At 36.1% G+C, this 18472-nt stretch overlaps 1 protein-coding gene across 3 annotated transcripts in view; it reads right to left on the bottom strand.

The window, feature by feature from the left end:
- Positions 1 to 459: 459 nt before the first annotated feature.
- LOC126885934 (zinc finger protein 227-like) overlaps positions 460 to 18472 on the bottom strand; it is a 125539-nt gene continuing 107526 nt past the window's right edge. For all 3 annotated transcript variants that reach the window (XM_050652751.1, XM_050652750.1, XM_050652752.1), the window contains exon 2: positions 460 to 5226. In XM_050652751.1, coding sequence (XP_050508708.1) covers positions 3575 to 5226 — 1652 coding nt within the window. In that variant the 3' untranslated portion in view covers positions 460 to 3574. The remainder of the gene's footprint in view (positions 5227 to 18472) is intronic.

Genomic DNA, 18472 nt, shown 5'->3' with positions numbered 1-18472 from the left:
TTGCTAATTTCAAAAATTCACTGTATCTACACGACTTATTGTATGGCAATGAAATTCTTGAGTTATATCAAAAAAAGATTGTGGTTACGTTTGTGTCGGAAGGTTTTCGTGGTGGCTCCCTCTAAGCGGATATATGCAAAACTAAAAAGACAAGCCACGTACAGTTTTTCTCCCGTATGCGGTCTCATATGCCGATTCAAATTACCTGTGCGGGAGAATAGTTTCAGATTTCACACTCATAAGATCTTTGCATTTCACACTCGTAAGATCTTTGCGTTTCACACACGTGCGTTTTTATATGATCTTTCAACGATAAGTGTTTTTACAGATACTTAATTACTTATTTAGAACTTTGCACCTGGATTGTTTAAGATCATTCATTTTTAATTGGTATATATTGTAGGTAAAAGAATTATCAAAATTTGGAGGAGCAAGCAAAAAAAAATCAAAAGACATTTTAACATATTTATTTGTTAAATTTCAATAAAAATGTGTTTAATAATATATATGTAGTTTTTCATTTTAAATGCAGATTTCATCTTTAAAAATTATGAGTAAATTTAGTATAAAATAATTTTAGACCTTTTCAACATTCTTTAATATAGTAGTTCCATTTTATCTTTGCCCATGTGTCGCGATTAATTTTCAAACAAATTATGTGCAAACATAAAGTGAAACGTACGTCTACATGTATTCGCGGCAGGGGCGTCATTTGATAGGGTCAGGGGGGGCATTTGCTGAAAATGACTGAAATTTACAAAAGATACATCAATTTTCATCATTACATCATAATATAATGTATTGTATATATAATGCTTGCCCCCCCAATCAAAATTTCAAATGACGCCCCTGATTCGCGGTGTGCAAGTACTTGGAGGAGATACGAGAAACGATCGTGCGAGAATAGGGGAGAAATATTGCAACTTTCTTAAATGATTCATATTGTCAATTGAAATTGTCAAATTGACGTATACATATTTCATACCTACTGCCATTGAAGAAGAAAAATGATATATTGCTCCACAATATTGATATGATATACAATTATTATATAAAGGTAAATTTAATTAATTGTATTTTGCTTGCAGTACTGCATTTTAATAACTAATTTTATTTACTACATACAATAGGGAACTTGTACATTTTTTTTATTACATAATAATGTTCAGTTTTGTTTAAAAATGAAATTTCCAAAATTTCACGCTTCAAAAACTCGTAATAACTTAGAAATACATATTTAAAGTCTTCTGCGGTATAAAATAGTTCAAACGACCCGTGACGTCACATAGTTTTACATTAGTTATTATTATGGTTATATTTCGCTGTGTCTAGGTACACGCTAACGTGTACGCAAATAAAAAAGTTAAGTACACGCGAATTAAACTTCATCAAACCAGTGACGTCATTATTTAGCGTGCGCAGTGACTGTATATTTTGGTACATGCTATTTTGATATGTTTAGTGTTTGTTTGATAGAAAAATATTTGTTAAGGGAAGGGAAGCAGAACTATTCAGATGTTTCAAACTTAATTGTAATAAATCAATGTATATATAAAAGTATATATTTAGGTTAGCAAAATAAATATATGTATTTAGTTGACATGACATGTACAAAATATTGTTAAAATAATTTTTATACGTAAGTTAATTATTATAATCAACTATTCTAAATGGGAAATGGTGTAGAATGTAAACATACAACGGTGTGACGTCACGACGCGTTTTGGGGTGGCTGGTATAAGTTAAATTTTTAGTCGTCTTTAGGGGCCAAACGAAAGACAAACAAAGCTTTTTTTATCTTTGATACAGATTCTAAATTATGTTCTGTTGTGATTTATAACATTTTTTTCGAATTTAAAATTTTATGCAAGTTCCCTATTGTTTACGTTTTAATAACATAACCTGAATCTTATTTTTTCTTATTATTTTTTTTTGACTATGGCCTTGACAATTATCCAGTTACCAGGACTAATATAATTAAAAGTGCGAATAATGTTGCTGAGCGTAAAAACCAGGTGTCGCTTTGCCGAACTTGCACGGTCCCAATATACATTGTGTATACGGTATACATTCTATATTATACACATCGACTTAGGTTTCACTTTACGCTTTGATTTAATTTGTTTGAAAATGAATCATGACGCATGGGCAAAGATAAAATGGAACAACTATAGTAATGGTAGGGGAGCCCAAGCGGGGATTTTTGCAGTTACTCGAGCGCGTCAGATTATCATACGGGGAGAAACCTTGTATGCACCCTGTAAATGTAACTCGACCATATATTGGATTTTAACACAGATGAGTTCGTTAAGGGGGGCCCGAAAAAAAAATCTATCTTTAGAAAAACTCGAAATCGTCAGATTAAGATAACGTAAGTTAAATACATGCAAAAGAGTGTATATTTAAAAAATCTGACAATTTGAGCGGGGCGTAAGGAAATGGGGGAGTCACAAAGTTTTACAAAAAAGCGAATATTTCTCGAAATAAACGTCAGATCGAAAAACTAAAAAATACGTGTTCAATATTTTTTTAAAAATCTATCGAATGGCACCAAACACGACCCCCCACAAAGGTGGGGTGGGGGGTTACTTTAAAATCTTAAATAGGAGCCCCTAATTTTTATTACAGATTTGGATTCTTATCTACGTAAAAATAAGCAACTTTTATTTAAAATATTTTTTCGAATTATGGATAGTTGGCGCTATAATCGAAAAAAACGATTGTTGGAAATGGAAAATTAAATTAAAAAATGGAAAGTCCCCACTAAAATGGAAAACTTTACTTAACTTTTTTTGGTTTTAGGGCCTACTCTTCACAACCCAATAGGTCTCCAAAGCGCTCGAGTGACTGCACATTTAGCATACTTTGCTCCCCTACCATAATTAAATGCCATGTTTTAAATTTCTAAAAAAACATTTTACAGTCGGAAAACTGAAAGAATACCCATGAACGAACATATAAAACACGCTGTATTTTCCTGTCATCGTGTCACAAAGAAAATTGTCAATTGTCAGTGCAAGTACATGTAACAATAATTATTACATGTACTTGCGCTAGCCAATTTTTTGTGTGACACGGTGACAGGAAAATACAGCGTGTTTTATATGTTCGTTCATGGGTACTCTTTCATTTTTCCTACTGTATGTATACATAATGTCCTAAAAAGGTTTGGTGAGAGTTTCCATGGTGGTTTTGGTCGATCGTCCCAAGGAGGTTTTGGTCGGCTGTTCCAAGGGTAGTTTGGTCGGCTGTTCCAAGGGTAGTTTGGTCGGACGTCTTGGGTACGGATGGTTTTGTAACATCGGACGTCCTCGGTACGTCCCAAGGATGTCCCAGGATCTAAAACGTACGTCCTTAGGACATACGAAAATTCCGGTGGTTCGTCCCATGGATGTACTTGTGCTGTTTAGGTAGTGATAGTGTGGAATTTACACTTTGGATAATAGTAAGAGTGCTTGTTTTTCGGGATTCGAGACAAACAAAACAGTGTAGCGTGTGTAAAAAATTTATGAGGAGGCTAAGCCTACCTTACCTCCTCTGACGAGCCGCCAGTGCTCTAAATACAGCGAAAGTGTTAAGGTTTTTCTCCAGTGTGCACTTTCAAATGTTTTTTCAAATTACTTGATCCGCTAAACGTCTTAATACAAATGTCACACTTATATGGTTTTTCTCCAGTGTGCACTCTCAAATGAACTTTCAAATTACTTGCTTGACTAAATAGCTTAAAACAAATTTCACACTTGTAAGATTTTTCGCCAGTGTGCACTTTTAAATGTGATTTCACATGATCTGCTACACTAAACCGCTTAAAACAAATTTCACACTTGTATGGTTTTTCTTCAGTGTGTATTCTAAAATGTGTTTTCAAATTACTTGCTTGACTAAACTGCTTAAAACAAATTTTGCACTTGTACGGCTTTTCTCCAGTATGCAATTTTATATGCTGATTCAAATTACCTGTGCAGGAGAATAGTTTCAAACAAATTTCACACTTGTAAAATCCTTCTCCAGTGTGCACTTTCAAATGTTTTTTCAAATTACTTACCTCACTGAACTGCTGAAAACAAATTTTACACTTGTGTGGTTTTTTTTCAGTGTGCAGTCTCAAATGTTTTCTCAAATTGCCCGATTCGCTAAACTTCTTAAAACAAACTTCGCAGTTGTAAGATTTTTCTCCCGTGTGCACTCTCAAATGATCTTTTAAATTACATGCTTCACTGAACTGCTTCAAACAAATTTCGCACTTGTAAGATGTTTCCTCACTGTGCGTTTTTATGTGAACTTTCAAATGATGTCTTTCATTAAACCGCTTAAAACAAATTTTACACTTAAGAGGTTTTTCTCCAGTATGCAAACTGAAATGTTTTTTCAAATTACCTGATTCGCTAAACCTCTTAAAACAAATTTCACACTTGTATGGTTGTTCTCCAGTGTGCACTCTCATATGTGCTTTCAAAGTATTTGCTCGACTAAACTGCTTGGAACAAATTTCACACTCATAAGGTTTTTCTCCAGAGTGTACTCTGAAATGTTTTCTCAAAGTACTTGCATCACCAAACAGCTTCAAACAAATTTCACACTTGTAGGGTTTTTCTCCAGTGTGTACTCTCAAATGCATTTTCAAATTACTCGCTTGACTAAACTGCTTCAAACAAATTTCACACTTGTATGGTTTTTCTCCAGTGTGTACTCTCAAATGTCTTTTCAAATCATTTGCTATAATAAATTGGTTAGAACAAATTTCACACTTATAAGGTTTTTCTCCAATGTGCACTTTTAAATGTCTTTTCAAAAGATACGATTTGCTAAACTTCTTAAAACAAATTTCACACTTGTAAGGTTTGTCCCCAGTGTGCATTCTTACATGTTGTTTCAAATGAAGTCCTTCACTAAACTGCTTAAAACAAATTTCACACTTGTAATATTTTTCTCCTGGGTGCACTTTCAAATGTCTTTTCAAATGACTAGATTCGCTAAAATTCTTAAAACAAATTTCACACTTGTAATGTTTTTGGCCAGTGTGCCATCTCAAATGTTTTTTCAAATTATGTCCAAAACTAAATTGCTTAAAACAAATTTCACATTGGTAAGGTCTCGTTCTAGCCTGAACTTCTATATTATTTATAGTTTTTTCTTCGGCGCGTTGACTGGTACAGTGCTCTTTATGGGATGAATATTCACCAAATGTTTTCATAATTTTCATTTTGTTATCCTCTTGAGTAAAACCTAAAATACAAACCAACTATAAACAATTATTTACTACAAAAAAAAAGAACGCAGACATAAGCTAAGGGCCGGTATTTCCAACCGCACTTAAGCCAAAGCTTACATTAAGCATGAGCTTAAGCTTAAATGCTTGTATTCCCACTTCAATTTGAGGCTTGAGCTTTGAGGCTTAAACCAAATAATTTTAAGCTCGCGCGGGAGTTGGTTTAAGGCCTTTGCTTAAAATTTGTTTTATGTTTTTGAGGTTATTTCTATAGATTAATAATAATTATAGAGTTATTTTGAAAACCAACTTTTACGTAATAACGTTATTATTGGATTGTTAACGATTATTAAAATTCTTACTCCTTTTGTAGGGTGTAGGCACCTGAAAATTATTTATTTCTACAATGCTTGTTATATTTATTTTACAAAAGTAAACTCAATTTGACATTTTAAGGAATATATCCAATAAACAAAATTACAAAGACGGATCTATTGCATATGCAAAATAACAATAAAAAATAGAACTGGAGAAAATATAGACAATAAACTAATAACACATGTACCAAGTACACAAAATTAAGTGAAGTAAATGACTTTGATACAGATGACAAGATAAAATTAAATGTCAACAGTAGTGGTTTTTACCTCAGCAGTTAGTTCTGGCATTTTGACGTATTCGGAAATACGGCACCCAGCTTAAGCTTCTCCTTTTGACACAGAGGCGTAGTTAAGCAAAGTCGTTGTTGAAATATCGGCAATAAGGGCGGGTTTTCAACAGCTACTACGTATTTCCATCATTTACTTAACTAAACTGGTGCTCAACTGTAAAGTTAATTGGTTTGGTACCTCTGGATACATCAAAATGACAGATCTAACTGTTTTGAGGTAAAAACCACTACTGTTGACATTATTTTATCTTGTCATCTGTATCTGTGTCATTTACTTTAATTTTGTGTACTTGGTAAATACATGTGTTGTTAGTACCTATCAGTTAGTATATTGTCTATATTTTCTCTACTTATATTTTTTATTGATATTTTGCATAAGCAATAGATCCGACTTTGTAATTTTTTTATTGGATATACAGTGGAACCTCTATAAGTCGGATTAATCGGGACCGCGGCCGATCCGGGTTAGCCGGGGAATATGGTAAATAAGAAACTGCATTATAAATGCAAAAACATAGATAAACAGAACAGGAAGAAGTTTATTATAGGTAGGCGGTGGATTTTTATTAAAGCACTACCTTCGATAACCGCATAGATGTTGCAGTACTGCATTCTTCCTAAGGAGGAAGAAGTTAATTTATGTAGTATACTTAGAACGAACGCAGTAACATGAGTTTTTAGAGTAAATAAGATATATTTTACCAATCTTATGTATAAATATGATATTTATTAAGTACCTATATAAAGTAGAAAACAAAAAAAATTTTAAATAGTTTTCAACGGCTACACATTTAAACAAAAACCGATTTTACTCAAATGTGATCTCTCTGCATATACGCCGTTTTTCCTAAGGACGGCAGTATAATACAATATGTTAAATTTGTAACATAAAGTGTTCACGTATATTGAATTTTTGAATATTTTTTTTTATTAACAAAATCGCATCAGCCAAAATTGGCTATTAGCGAAACAATAGTAGCGAACAATAATTTTCATTACATTTGTATTTTAGATATTGTATAAAATGTTAAGTAGCTTGGTCGGTGACACTTTCCACTTTTCTTCCCACATATACCGCACTTTACGTTTGACCGCCGCTTTCACATCCGCACTCGTAAATGTTTCCGTACACTCCGCACTATCACTAGTTGCAGCTTCTTTTGCAGCGTTGTCTGTCTCTTCATTTTCTTGAATTCCAATATGGGATGGTATCCAGAGGAATATGATAATTTTTCCGTTCAGTTGAGCGGTATGAACTTCTTGTTTTGTTTTGATGACCAAAGAATTAGATAGGTAGACATATTGGATTGACTGTACAGAACTTACGAGAGTCTGTGAGTATGATATATTTGGTATTACTGGATGCGTTGACAGCAAGGGTGGCCTGGTATAGAGCGTATAATTCAGCACAGTAAATGGAGTACTCTGAAGGGTATACTCCTTGTAGTTGTGAAGTATATCATTGAAGTGGGTTTTGATTAACTGTGGGTTTGTTGAATGTTTATCGAAAGAAATGAGGTGTGTTAGGCACTGAGGGTTCTTTTCCTGAAGACAAATTATATCTGGATTGTGTCTGGACAGAATTATTTGGAGCATCGGAAGGTTATTGTAGAAATCGTTAATGTTCCACTGCAAAATTGATGAGAAGTCCATTTATAATGAATAAAACTGAAATTTGGGATTGTTACAGAAGTTCACGATTCTATTCTTGAGAAAACTCACTTTCAGTCTCTGATGCCTCAGTATCCGAGTAAATCATCTCTAAATGCTGCAGTAGTTTATTTCTTATTTTTGTACATCTAACTTTAATGGACCTTTGTTTGAAATACGGGTATACTGCTGTTAGCATTTCCACTAAAGCTTCAAATTCGCTAGTGTAGTTTTTTATGATGCTGACTGGGTCCTGTGCACCATAAACATTTTCAAATAGATCGGATATTTGATTAAAATCAAGAACAAATGAAGAGTTTTTCTCCGAGATGAATGCCTTGGTCGGTTCCATGAGTACGTGAGTTGGAGTCTTTCCCTTACTTTTTTTTGGTTTTTTAGCTGGAACATCATTTTGTTTAGCAAACGGTTCAAGACTTGGGTTTTCTGAATTAGCATCTTGCGCTAGAGGAGGTGTAACAATGTCATCCAAACTGCGTTTTGAGCTATTTTGTGTAGACTGGGTTGTATCTATATTGATAATTGGTTGTGAGGTTGGAGTTTTTGAGGGGTTGGTTGAAGGTATTTGGGAAGGTGTGGGTTGCGAAGATTATTGGGAGTGGGGGTTTTGGTTATAATTTTCAGAAACTGATTCTTGGATTGTTTTGCAATTTGCTGCGGTATGGCCTGGCCTTTTACGTGAAAAACAGATCAAGGAATCTTGTGCAAAATAAATCCTATAGTTGGTGGTATCATAATTCATTAATATGGATTCAGGTATTGGGGCAAGCGGTGGTGTGATAAAAATTTGTCGTCTAAAACTATAAGTGGTTGAATTCCGGCAGACCGGTGCTTATCTTGAGAAATGACATGGGTTGAAGGCTCAATTTTTCAATTTCTTGAATTAATACAGCATGCGGAATGGTGGGACAAGCGTTTGACAGAATTATTCTTTCTGCTGGAGTGATTAGTTTGCGTGCTTGGACTTTTTGGTTATTAATTTCTATAGACCCTTCATAATTATTCATGAAATTTTCAACAATATTTTTGTTTGCAAGGTACATACACACTCTGTTGTTAGAAAGCCTTGAGGAAAATAGGATATTTTTGGGCTCGATCAACTTTCCTAGTGAAATCAGGTAATCTTGAAGTTTAAGGTTTTCAATGGATGGGAATACAATGGCTTGTTCTTTGGTTGGGAATTGTTGTTCAATCAAAGCAGTAGAATAAGTTTGAGTAGTGTTTTCCATTTGTGCGCTCCTGTAGTCAGAAGTCCCGGCAGTCGGATTTGACATATTTTCTTTATTATTTAAACTAAGTAAATCCTGAAATACGGACCTGTCTTACAACAGGTGATTTTATCATGTCGTTATAGATAACGAATAAACGTGTTTAGGGTTTTTTTGTATCAAACCGACTTCTGATAAATAATAAATTCCAGTGAAATGACTTGGTTTTATATAATTTTAAAGAGTAACTACGTACAATAGTTGAACGCACTCTTAAGGCCGCGTCTCACCATCAAATAATTTGATCAAACAGTTTGAGCAAACTTGACGTACTTGAGGAAGTACGTCAAAGTGACGTCACAATTGCAGTTTTTTTGAAATTCTAAAAATCTGTGCTCTCACTATCAGTCTAGTTTGATCAAATTTTTTGTATTGAGTTGTCTAACTTGTTTGTACTTTATTTAAAATTAAAATTTTTCATTATTATCCACAATGAACACTCAGGATGTGACGTTACTAACTGTCACTTTCTTGTCACTTTCAGTTTGCTCAAACCAGTTTGATCAAATTATTTGATGGTGGGACGCGGCCTTTATACACTTATATATGCGAAAATAAAAATTTTTACTCATTAGATACTATCTAAATAACTGTTTTTGTTTGGAGCTGACAAGTACGCACTAACTAGTATACTTGCCAGGACCGAACCGCATTTTTGAATATTGCTTTTATGATTCTTAAACATTTATAAATCAATTAACATAGTTTTAAATATTCAACAAGTCATTTTATAAAAGAGATTACGCCTTATATAGATTTTACTTAAAAAACCTAGGTTTTTTAATTATGGTATACAGCCAGCTACTGGGATTTTCCCATTGATTTTATTTTACTTAAAATTCCAGAACTATAAAGTGTGTATCAATATACACTTTAACTTTTTCTGAAAGGTTTTGTGCACTTGTCCTGATTTGACCTTGAAATGACCTTTACCTGACGAGGTACAGGTCAACGGACCCCAGTTTTGTGATCAGCGATCCCAACCCCTAATACCCTTTTTTCAGAACGATTGTGTCGATTGATCTTGATTTGGCATTCAAATGACCTTGAGCTAGACGTGAAAGAGGTCAGCGGATCCTGGATTCGTGATCAGCCCCAAAAATCCCCTAGTCATATGGTTTCGTCAAATAGTCCAACATTTTTTTTTTGTAAACCTGTCCCACATAACAATGATGTTCGCATCACGTTCTAAGCATATCCTACCAATATTCGTCGAAGTATATCCTTTTTAGTATATGCGTAGTACAAGCATAGCATGTACCATAAAAAACATTCTAAATTTCGTGTTCTTTGCATGTGCTTCGAAGAATATTCTTGCACCGAATATACTGAGCACATTCGTGTACGTAGTATCTCGGAATGTTCGTAAAAGTTTATTCTTAGAATATACCATAATCGAATATTCTTAGTATATGCGTAAGTATATGCAAAAGTATATGCTTAACACATACTTGTATATACTTTTAAAATATCTTAAAAAGAATATACTGTATATACCTATAGGAAGAAGAATAATGTTAGCCTATAGATTATCAACTTCGCGTTAAGAATAATTAATAAAATTTAGGTATTTTGGTAGGTACTACTGAACTATCTAATTCATTTTTTTTAAACCGTTTTAATTGTATGGTAAAAAAGTTTACTCGTAAAACTTAATTCTATTGAAGAAAAATGAGAAATTCTCGTTTCGTTTTCAATTGAAATGAATATATTACCATTTTGATTTGAGTTTATATACCATAAGTATTTTTACCTATAATTTTCGGGAATCCGGAAACGGCTATTCATTGTCATTCTGACCCCTTGCATTGCATATTTTATACCTGCACAAGGGAAGGGGGTAGGTAACAAAAGGGCAAAATATGAAAATAGTTTCCCAGCCCAGAGTACAGTTACAGGCATTTATGTTTACGCTGTTAGGACGAAGTGAAGACGAAATATTTCTAGCTACAAGGACTAAAACATTTTTAAGAACATAAAAAGCAGCTTGAAAATAATAAATTCATATTGGTACTTCAATATTTCCTAAAAATCTAGTAAGTAAAAGTATGTATAATGTATTTAGATACCTATAAATTTTAGTGACATATTATATATATTTGGCTATTATATAAGCAGCATTTTTATTTTGATGTGCACATAATAACTAAATATATTACTTATATTATATTATATATATATATATATATATATATATATATATATATATATATATATATATATATGCTTTCTGTTGTTTTCCGGGTTTGACTCCGCGTTGAATAATTTTGGTTTTGATAAAAACCATTATTTTAACGACGTTTCGGCAAGATCTCACTTGCCATTGTCAAGTCAGGTAGTTCCGCTTCTCGCTGCTGCTTGAAGTAAACTGAATTTTTACTTACGATACCGTCGCTTATGTAGTTGATCCTGATGCTGCTTGCCCTGCGCGAACTCTGGCTCTTGTTATTGGTCCGGTGTAGGTTGCAGTCGTCGGCGGGATGTTACGCGTGGATGTTGCGGCCTGATTTATTTTGGTCTTTTTCTTCAATACCGTTTTCCAAGTTGTAGGAAGCCGTTGCGCATCATCTCTTTGGTTTAAGCCGTTGGGATTTCTTTCAATTTCTATCGATTCTCTGATTTCCCGTTTTCTTTTTATTTCTATGTTAGCTAACATCGTTGTTTGGTTCAGGTTTATTGTGTGTCCTGTATTTGCGACATGTTGAGCCAGGGATGACGTGGTTTCTCCCCTTTCGATAGCATTTCGGTGTTCTTCTCGTCTTACCTGGATTCTTCGGTTGGTCTGTCCAATGTACGACTTTCCACAATCCCCACACGGAATCTCGTATACACCTTGGCTTTCTAACGATATTTTGGTCTTTGGTGTTGGTAAAATAGTTGAGATCTTTCTGTCCGTATTAAATATCGTTTCTATGTTGTGTTTTCTCAGCACTCTCCCTATTTTCTCTGTCGTACCCTTCACATATGGCAGAATGGTTTTGCCGATCGGCTTATTGTCTTCTGTAGGGTCCTTATCTCTTCTTCGAGCATTTTGAGCTTTTTCGATGTTGTATGTTGAGAAGCCGTTTTTTCTTAACGCTGTTTTCACGTTATGCATTTCTTCATTTTGATGTTCTTGGTCTGTCAGTCTTTCGGATCTTGTAATCAAGGTTTTGATGACTGAATGCAATTGTGCAGGATGGTGGTGTGAAGCAGCATTTAGATATCTATCGGTATGTGTCGGTTTCCTATACACTGTATGGCCTATGTGTCCGTCTTGTTTCTTTATTATTAACACATCTAAGAATGGAATTTGATCGTTTTCTTCCAGTTCCATGGTAAACTGAATTTTATGGTGGATATTGTTGATGTGTTCTAAAAAAGCCTTTAGTTTTTCTTCTCCGTGGGTCCAGATAATAAAAGTGTCATCCACGTATCTAAGCCACAGTTTGGGTTTGTATTCAGCTGTTTCTATTGCCCGCTGTTCTATTTCCTTCATAAACAAGTTCGCTATTACTGGTGACAGTGGAGAACCCATCGGTGCTCCCTCAATTTGTTTATATCTTTGTTCCTTATAGATGAAATAAGTGTTATTTAAACAGTGTTTGGTTAGGTTTAGTGTATCCGGTGATATTGGATACTTTTTGCTTATGATGTCCAGTGATTCATCTATAGGAACATTCGTGAAAAGTGAGACAACATCGAAGCTGACTAGCAAATGTCCCGGCTCAAGAGTCACACCTTTTATACGCTCGATGAAGTGGCTCGCGTTCTTGACGTAAGAATCCGCTTCTTCCGCGTACGGTTGCAGCTGTTGGGCCAGAAATTTCGCCAGCGGTTGTAAGGGAGATCCGATGGAACTCACAATTGGTCGCAGTGGTAATCCTGCCTTGTGTACCTTGGGTAGGCCGTAAAATTTTGGGCATCTAGATGACTTCTCTCTAGGTATGAGATGGACCTGTTGTTCTTTATTGATATTTGAGGCTTTGATCTTGGCTTTTGTTATTTTCTCTAGATAGGTTGTCGGGTCTGACGAGATGCTTTGATATGTTGTATCATTTAAGATGTCGTTTATTTTTGTTTCGTAGTCTTGAATATTCATCACTACCGTAGCGTTGCCTTTGTCAGCTGGAAGCACGATGATTTCTTTGTTGTTCTTCAAATTATGTAAGGCTTCTTTCTCTTCCCGTGTTAAATTTCTTTTTGGTGGTTTAGCTGTTCTTAATATTTTTGATACGTCTTGGCGTATGATCTCGGCTGTTTCTGCTGGGAGATTAGTAATTGTAGTCTCTACCTCAGTAATGATGTTTTCTACGGGAATGTATGTAGGTGCAACAGCAAAATTGAAACCTTTTGCAAGAACACTATTCGTGGCTTCATCCAGTGTCAGATTTGAAAAGTTATATACTAAATTGTTTGTTTCTATTTGTGGATTTTCTTTCTTTTTTGGCCGCTGTTGTAGTAACAAATTTTCAAACTTTTTAATTTGTTTGGTCTTAGTGAGATCAGCATCTGTTTCTGCTCGAAAGTTTGTCAGTTGTTCAAAGAAATTCCATAATGTTGGATGGATTGTGTTACTTAGTTTAAGATGCAGCTGTAATGATTCTGCATTCATTTTGTCGATGTCTCGTCTGGTATCATGGATTGCCTCTCTAATAAGCGCCAGGCTTGCTCTTCTTAAGATGTTTTTAGTTTTATAGTTGTTTTTGTGAAAAGTGAGCTTCATACAAGTCGGTATAATGCTTTCGTCACGGCAGCGTTCTAAAAACGTAAGGTTGCATAACAACGTCCTTCGTTTCGATCGTAGTTTTTCGTATCTTCTGATGTCTGGTAGAATTTCCTCCCCGTAGAGGTTAATTATGTTACACTTGAAGTTTCCGCGGGAGCTATATGTGCTTTCTGTTGTTTTCCGGGTTTGACTCCGCGTTGAATAATTTTGGTTTTGATAAAAACCATTATTTTGACGACGTTTCGGCAAGATCTCACTTGCCATTGTCAAGTCAGGTAGTTCCGCTTCTCGCTGCTGCTTGAAGTAAACTGAATTTTTACTTACGATACCGTCGCTTATGTAGTTGATCCTGATGCTGCTTGCCCTGCGCGAACTCTGGCTTTTGTTATTGGTCCGGTGTAGGTTGCAGTCGTCGGCGGGATGTTACGCGTGGATGTTGCGGCCTGATTTATTTTGGTCTTTTTCTTCAATACCGTTTTCCAAGTTGTAGGAAGCCGTTGCGCATCATCTCTTTGGTTTAAGCCGTTGGGATTTCTTTCAATTTCTATCGATTCTCTGATTTCCCGTTTTCTTTTTATTTCTATGTTAGCTAACATCGTTGTTTGGTTCAGGTTTATTGTGTGTCCTGTATTTGCGACATGTTGAGCCAGGGATGACGTGGTTTCTCCCCTTTCGATAGCATTTCGGTGTTCTTCTCGTCTTACCTGGATTCTTCGGTTGGTCTGTCCAATGTACGACTTTCCACAATCCCCACACGGAATCTCGTATACACCTTGGCTTTCTAACGATATTTTGGTCTTTGGTGTTGGTAAAATAGTTGAGATCTTTCTGTCCGTATTAAATATCGTTTCTATGTTGTGTTTTCTCAGCACTCTCCCTATTTTCTCTGTCGTACCCTTCACATATGGCAGAATGGTTTTGCCGATCGGCTTATTGTCTTCTGTAGGGTCCTTATCTCTTCTTCGAGCATTTTGAGCTTTTTCGATGTTGTATGTTGAGAAGCCGTTTTTTCTTAACGCTGTTTTCACCTTATGCATTTCTTCATTTTGATGTTCTTGGTCTGTCAGTCTTTCGGATCTTGTAATCAAGGTTTTGATGACTGAATGCAATTGTGCAGGATGGTGGTGTGAAGCAGCATTTAGATATCTATCGGTATGTGTCGGTTTCCTATACACTGTATGGCCTATGTGTCCGTCTTGTTTCTTTATTATTAACACATCTAAGAATGGAATTTGATCGTTTTCTTCCAGTTCCATGGTAAACTGAATTTTATGGTGGATATTGTTGATGTGTTCTAAAAAAGCCTTTAGTTTTTCTTCTCCGTGGGTCCAGATAATAAAAGTGTCATCCACGTATCTAAGCCACAGTTTGGGTTTGTATTCAGCTGTTTCTATTGCCCGCTGTTCTATTTCCTTCATAAACAAGTTCGCTATTACTGGTGACAGTGGAGAACCCATCGGTGCTCCCTCAATTTGTTTATATCTTTGTTCCTTATAGATGAAATAAGTGTTATTTAAACAGTGTTTGGTTAGGTTTAGTGTATCCGGTGATATTGGATACTTTTTGCTTATGATGTCCAGTGATTCATCTATAGGAACATTCGTGAAAAGTGAGACAACATCGAAGCTGACTAGCAAATGTCCCGGCTCAAGAGTCACACCTTTTATACGCTCGATGAAGTGGCTCGCGTTCTTGACGTAAGAATCCGCTTCTTCCGCGTACGGTTGCAGCTGTTGGGCCAGAAATTTCGCCAGCGGTTGTAAGGGAGATCCGATGGAACTCACAATTGGTCGCAGTGGTAATCCTGCCTTGTGTACCTTGGGTAGGCCGTAAAATTTTGGGCATCTAGATGACTTCTCTCTAGGTATGAGATGGACCTGTTGTTCTTTATTGATATTTGAGGCTTTGATCTTGGCTTTTGTTATTTTCTCTAGATAGGTTGTCGGGTCTGACGAGATGCTTTGATATGTTGTATCATTTAAGATGTCGTTTATTTTTGTTTCGTAGTCTTGAATATTCATCACTACCGTAGCGTTGCCTTTGTCAGCTGGAAGCACGATGATTTCTTTGTTGTTCTTCAAATTATGTAAGGCTTCTTTCTCTTCCCGTGTTAAATTTCTTTTTGGTGGTTTAGCTGTTCTTAATATTTTTGATACGTCTTGGCGTATGATCTCGGCTGTTTCTGCTGGGAGATTAGTAATTGTAGTCTCTACCTCAGTAATGATGTTTTCTACGGGAATGTATGTAGGTGCAACAGCAAAATTGAAACCTTTTGCAAGAACACTATTCGTGGCTTCATCCAGTGTCAGATTTGAAAAGTTATATACTAAATTGTTTGTTTCTATTTGTGGATTTTCTTTCTTTTTTGGCCGCTGTTGTAGTAACAAATTTTCAAACTTTTTAATTTGTTTGGTCTTAGTGAGATCAGCATCTGTTTCTGCTCGAAAGTTTGTCAGTTGTTCAAAGAAATTCCATAATGTTGGATGGATTGTGTTACTTAGTTTAAGATGCAGCTGTAATGATTCTGCATTCATTTTGTCGATGTCTCGTCTGGTATCATGGATTGCCTCTCTAATAAGCGCCAGGCTTGCTCTTCTTAAGATGTTTTTAGTTTTATAGTTGTTTTTGTGAAAAGTGAGCTTCATACAAGTCGGTATAATGCTTTCGTCACGGCAGCGTTCTAAAAACGTAAGGTTGCATAACAACGTCCTTCGTTTCGATCGTAGTTTTTCGTATCTTCTGATGTCTGGTAGAATTTCCTCCCCGTAGAGGTTAATTATGTTACACTTGAAGTTTCCGCGGGAGCTATATGTGCTTTCTGTTGTTTTCCGGGTTTGACTCCGCGTTGAATAATTTTGGTTTTGATAAAAACCATTATTTTGACGACGTTTCGGCAAGATCTCACTTGCCATTGTCAAGTCAGGTAGTTCCGCTTCTCGCTGCTGCTTGAAGTAAACTGAATTTTTACTTACGATACCGTCGCTTATGTAGTTGATCCTGATGCTGCTTGCCCTGCGCGAACTCTGGCTCTTGTTATTGGTCCGGTGTAGGTTGCAGTCGTCGGCGGGATGTTACGCGTGGATGTTGCGGCCTGATTTATTTTGGTCTTTTTCTTCAATACCGTTTTCCAAGTTGTAGGAAGCCGTTGCGCATCATCTCTTTGGTTTAAGCCGTTGGGATTTCTTTCAATTTCTATCGATCAGAAACAGCCGAGATCATACGCCAAGACGTATCAAAAATATTAAGAACAGCTAAACCACCAAAAAGAAATTTAACACGGGAAGAGAAAGAAGCCTTACATAATTTGAAGAACAACAAAGAAATCATCGTGCTTCCAGCTGACAAAGGCAACGCTACGGTAGTGATGAATATTCAAGACTACGAAACAAAAATAAACGACATCTTAAATGATACAACATATCAAAGCATCTCGTCAGACCCGACAACCTATCTAGAGAAAATAACAAAAGCCAAGATCAAAGCCTCAAATATCAATAAAGAACAACAGGTCCATCTCATACCTAGAGAGAAGTCATCTAGATGCCCAAAATTTTACGGCCTACCCAAGGTACACAAGGCAGGATTACCACTGCGACCAATTGTGAGTTCCATCGGATCTCCCTTACAACCGCTGGCGAAATTTCTGGCCCAACAGCTGCAACCGTACGCGGAAGAAGCGGATTCTTACGTCAAGAACGCGAGCCACTTCATCGAGCGTATAAAAGGTGTGACTCTTGAGCCGGGACATTTGCTAGTCAGCTTCGATGTTGTCTCACTTTTCACGAATGTTCCTATAGATGAATCACTGGACATCATAAGCAAAAAGTATCCAATATCACCGGATACACTAAACCTAACCAAACACTGTTTAAATAACACTTATTTCATCTATAAGGAACAAAGATATAAACAAATTGAGGGAGCACCGATGGGTTCTCCACTGTCACCAGTAATAGCGAACTTGTTTATGAAGGAAATAGAACAGCGGGCAATAGAAACAGCTGAATACAAACCCAAACTGTGGCTTAGATACGTGGATGACACTTTTATTATCTGGACCCACGGAGAAGAAAAACTAAAGGCTTTTTTAGAACACATCAACAATATCCACCATAAAATTCAGTTTACCATGGAACTGGAAGAAAACGATCAAATTCCATTCTTAGATGTGTTAATAATAAAGAAACAAGACGGACACATAGGCCATACAGTGTATAGGAAACCGACACATACCGATAGATATCTAAATGCTGCTTCACACCACCATCCTGCACAATTGCATTCAGTCATCAAAACCTTGATTACAAGATCCGAAAGACTGACAGACCAAGAACATCAAAATGAAGAAATGCATAAGGTGAAAACAGCGTTAAGAAAAAACGGCTTCTCAACATACAACATCGAAAAAGCTCAAAATGCTCGAAGAAGAGATAAGGACCCTACAGAAGACAATAAGCCGATCGGCAAAACCATTCTGCCATATGTGAAGGGTACGACAGAGAAAATAGGGAGAGTGCTGAGAAAACACAACATAGAAACGATATTTAATACGGACAGAAAGATCTCAACTATTTTACCAACACCAAAGACCAAAATATCGTTAGAAAGCCAAGGTGTATACGAGATTCCGTGTGGGGATTGTGGAAAGTCGTACATTGGACAGACCAACCGAAGAATCCAGGTAAGACGAGAAGAACACCGAAATGCTATCGAAAGGGGAGAAACCACGTCATCCCTGGCTCAACATGTCGCAAATACAGGACACACAATAAACCTGAACCAAACAACGATGTTAGCTAACATAGAAATAAAAAGAAAACGGGAAATCAGAGAATCGATAGAAATTGAAAGAAATCCCAACGGCTTAAACCAAAGAGATGATGCGCAACGGCTTCCTACAACTTGGAAAACGGTATTGAAGAAAAAGACCAAAATAAATCAGGCCGCAA

Source organism: Diabrotica virgifera, chromosome 6 (assembly GCF_917563875.1).
Source record: "Diabrotica virgifera virgifera chromosome 6, PGI_DIABVI_V3a".
Taxonomy (NCBI): Eukaryota; Metazoa; Arthropoda; class Insecta; order Coleoptera; family Chrysomelidae; genus Diabrotica; species Diabrotica virgifera.
The sequence above is the reverse complement of the archived record's forward strand: the minus strand, read 5'-3'. Positions and strand labels throughout refer to the sequence as shown.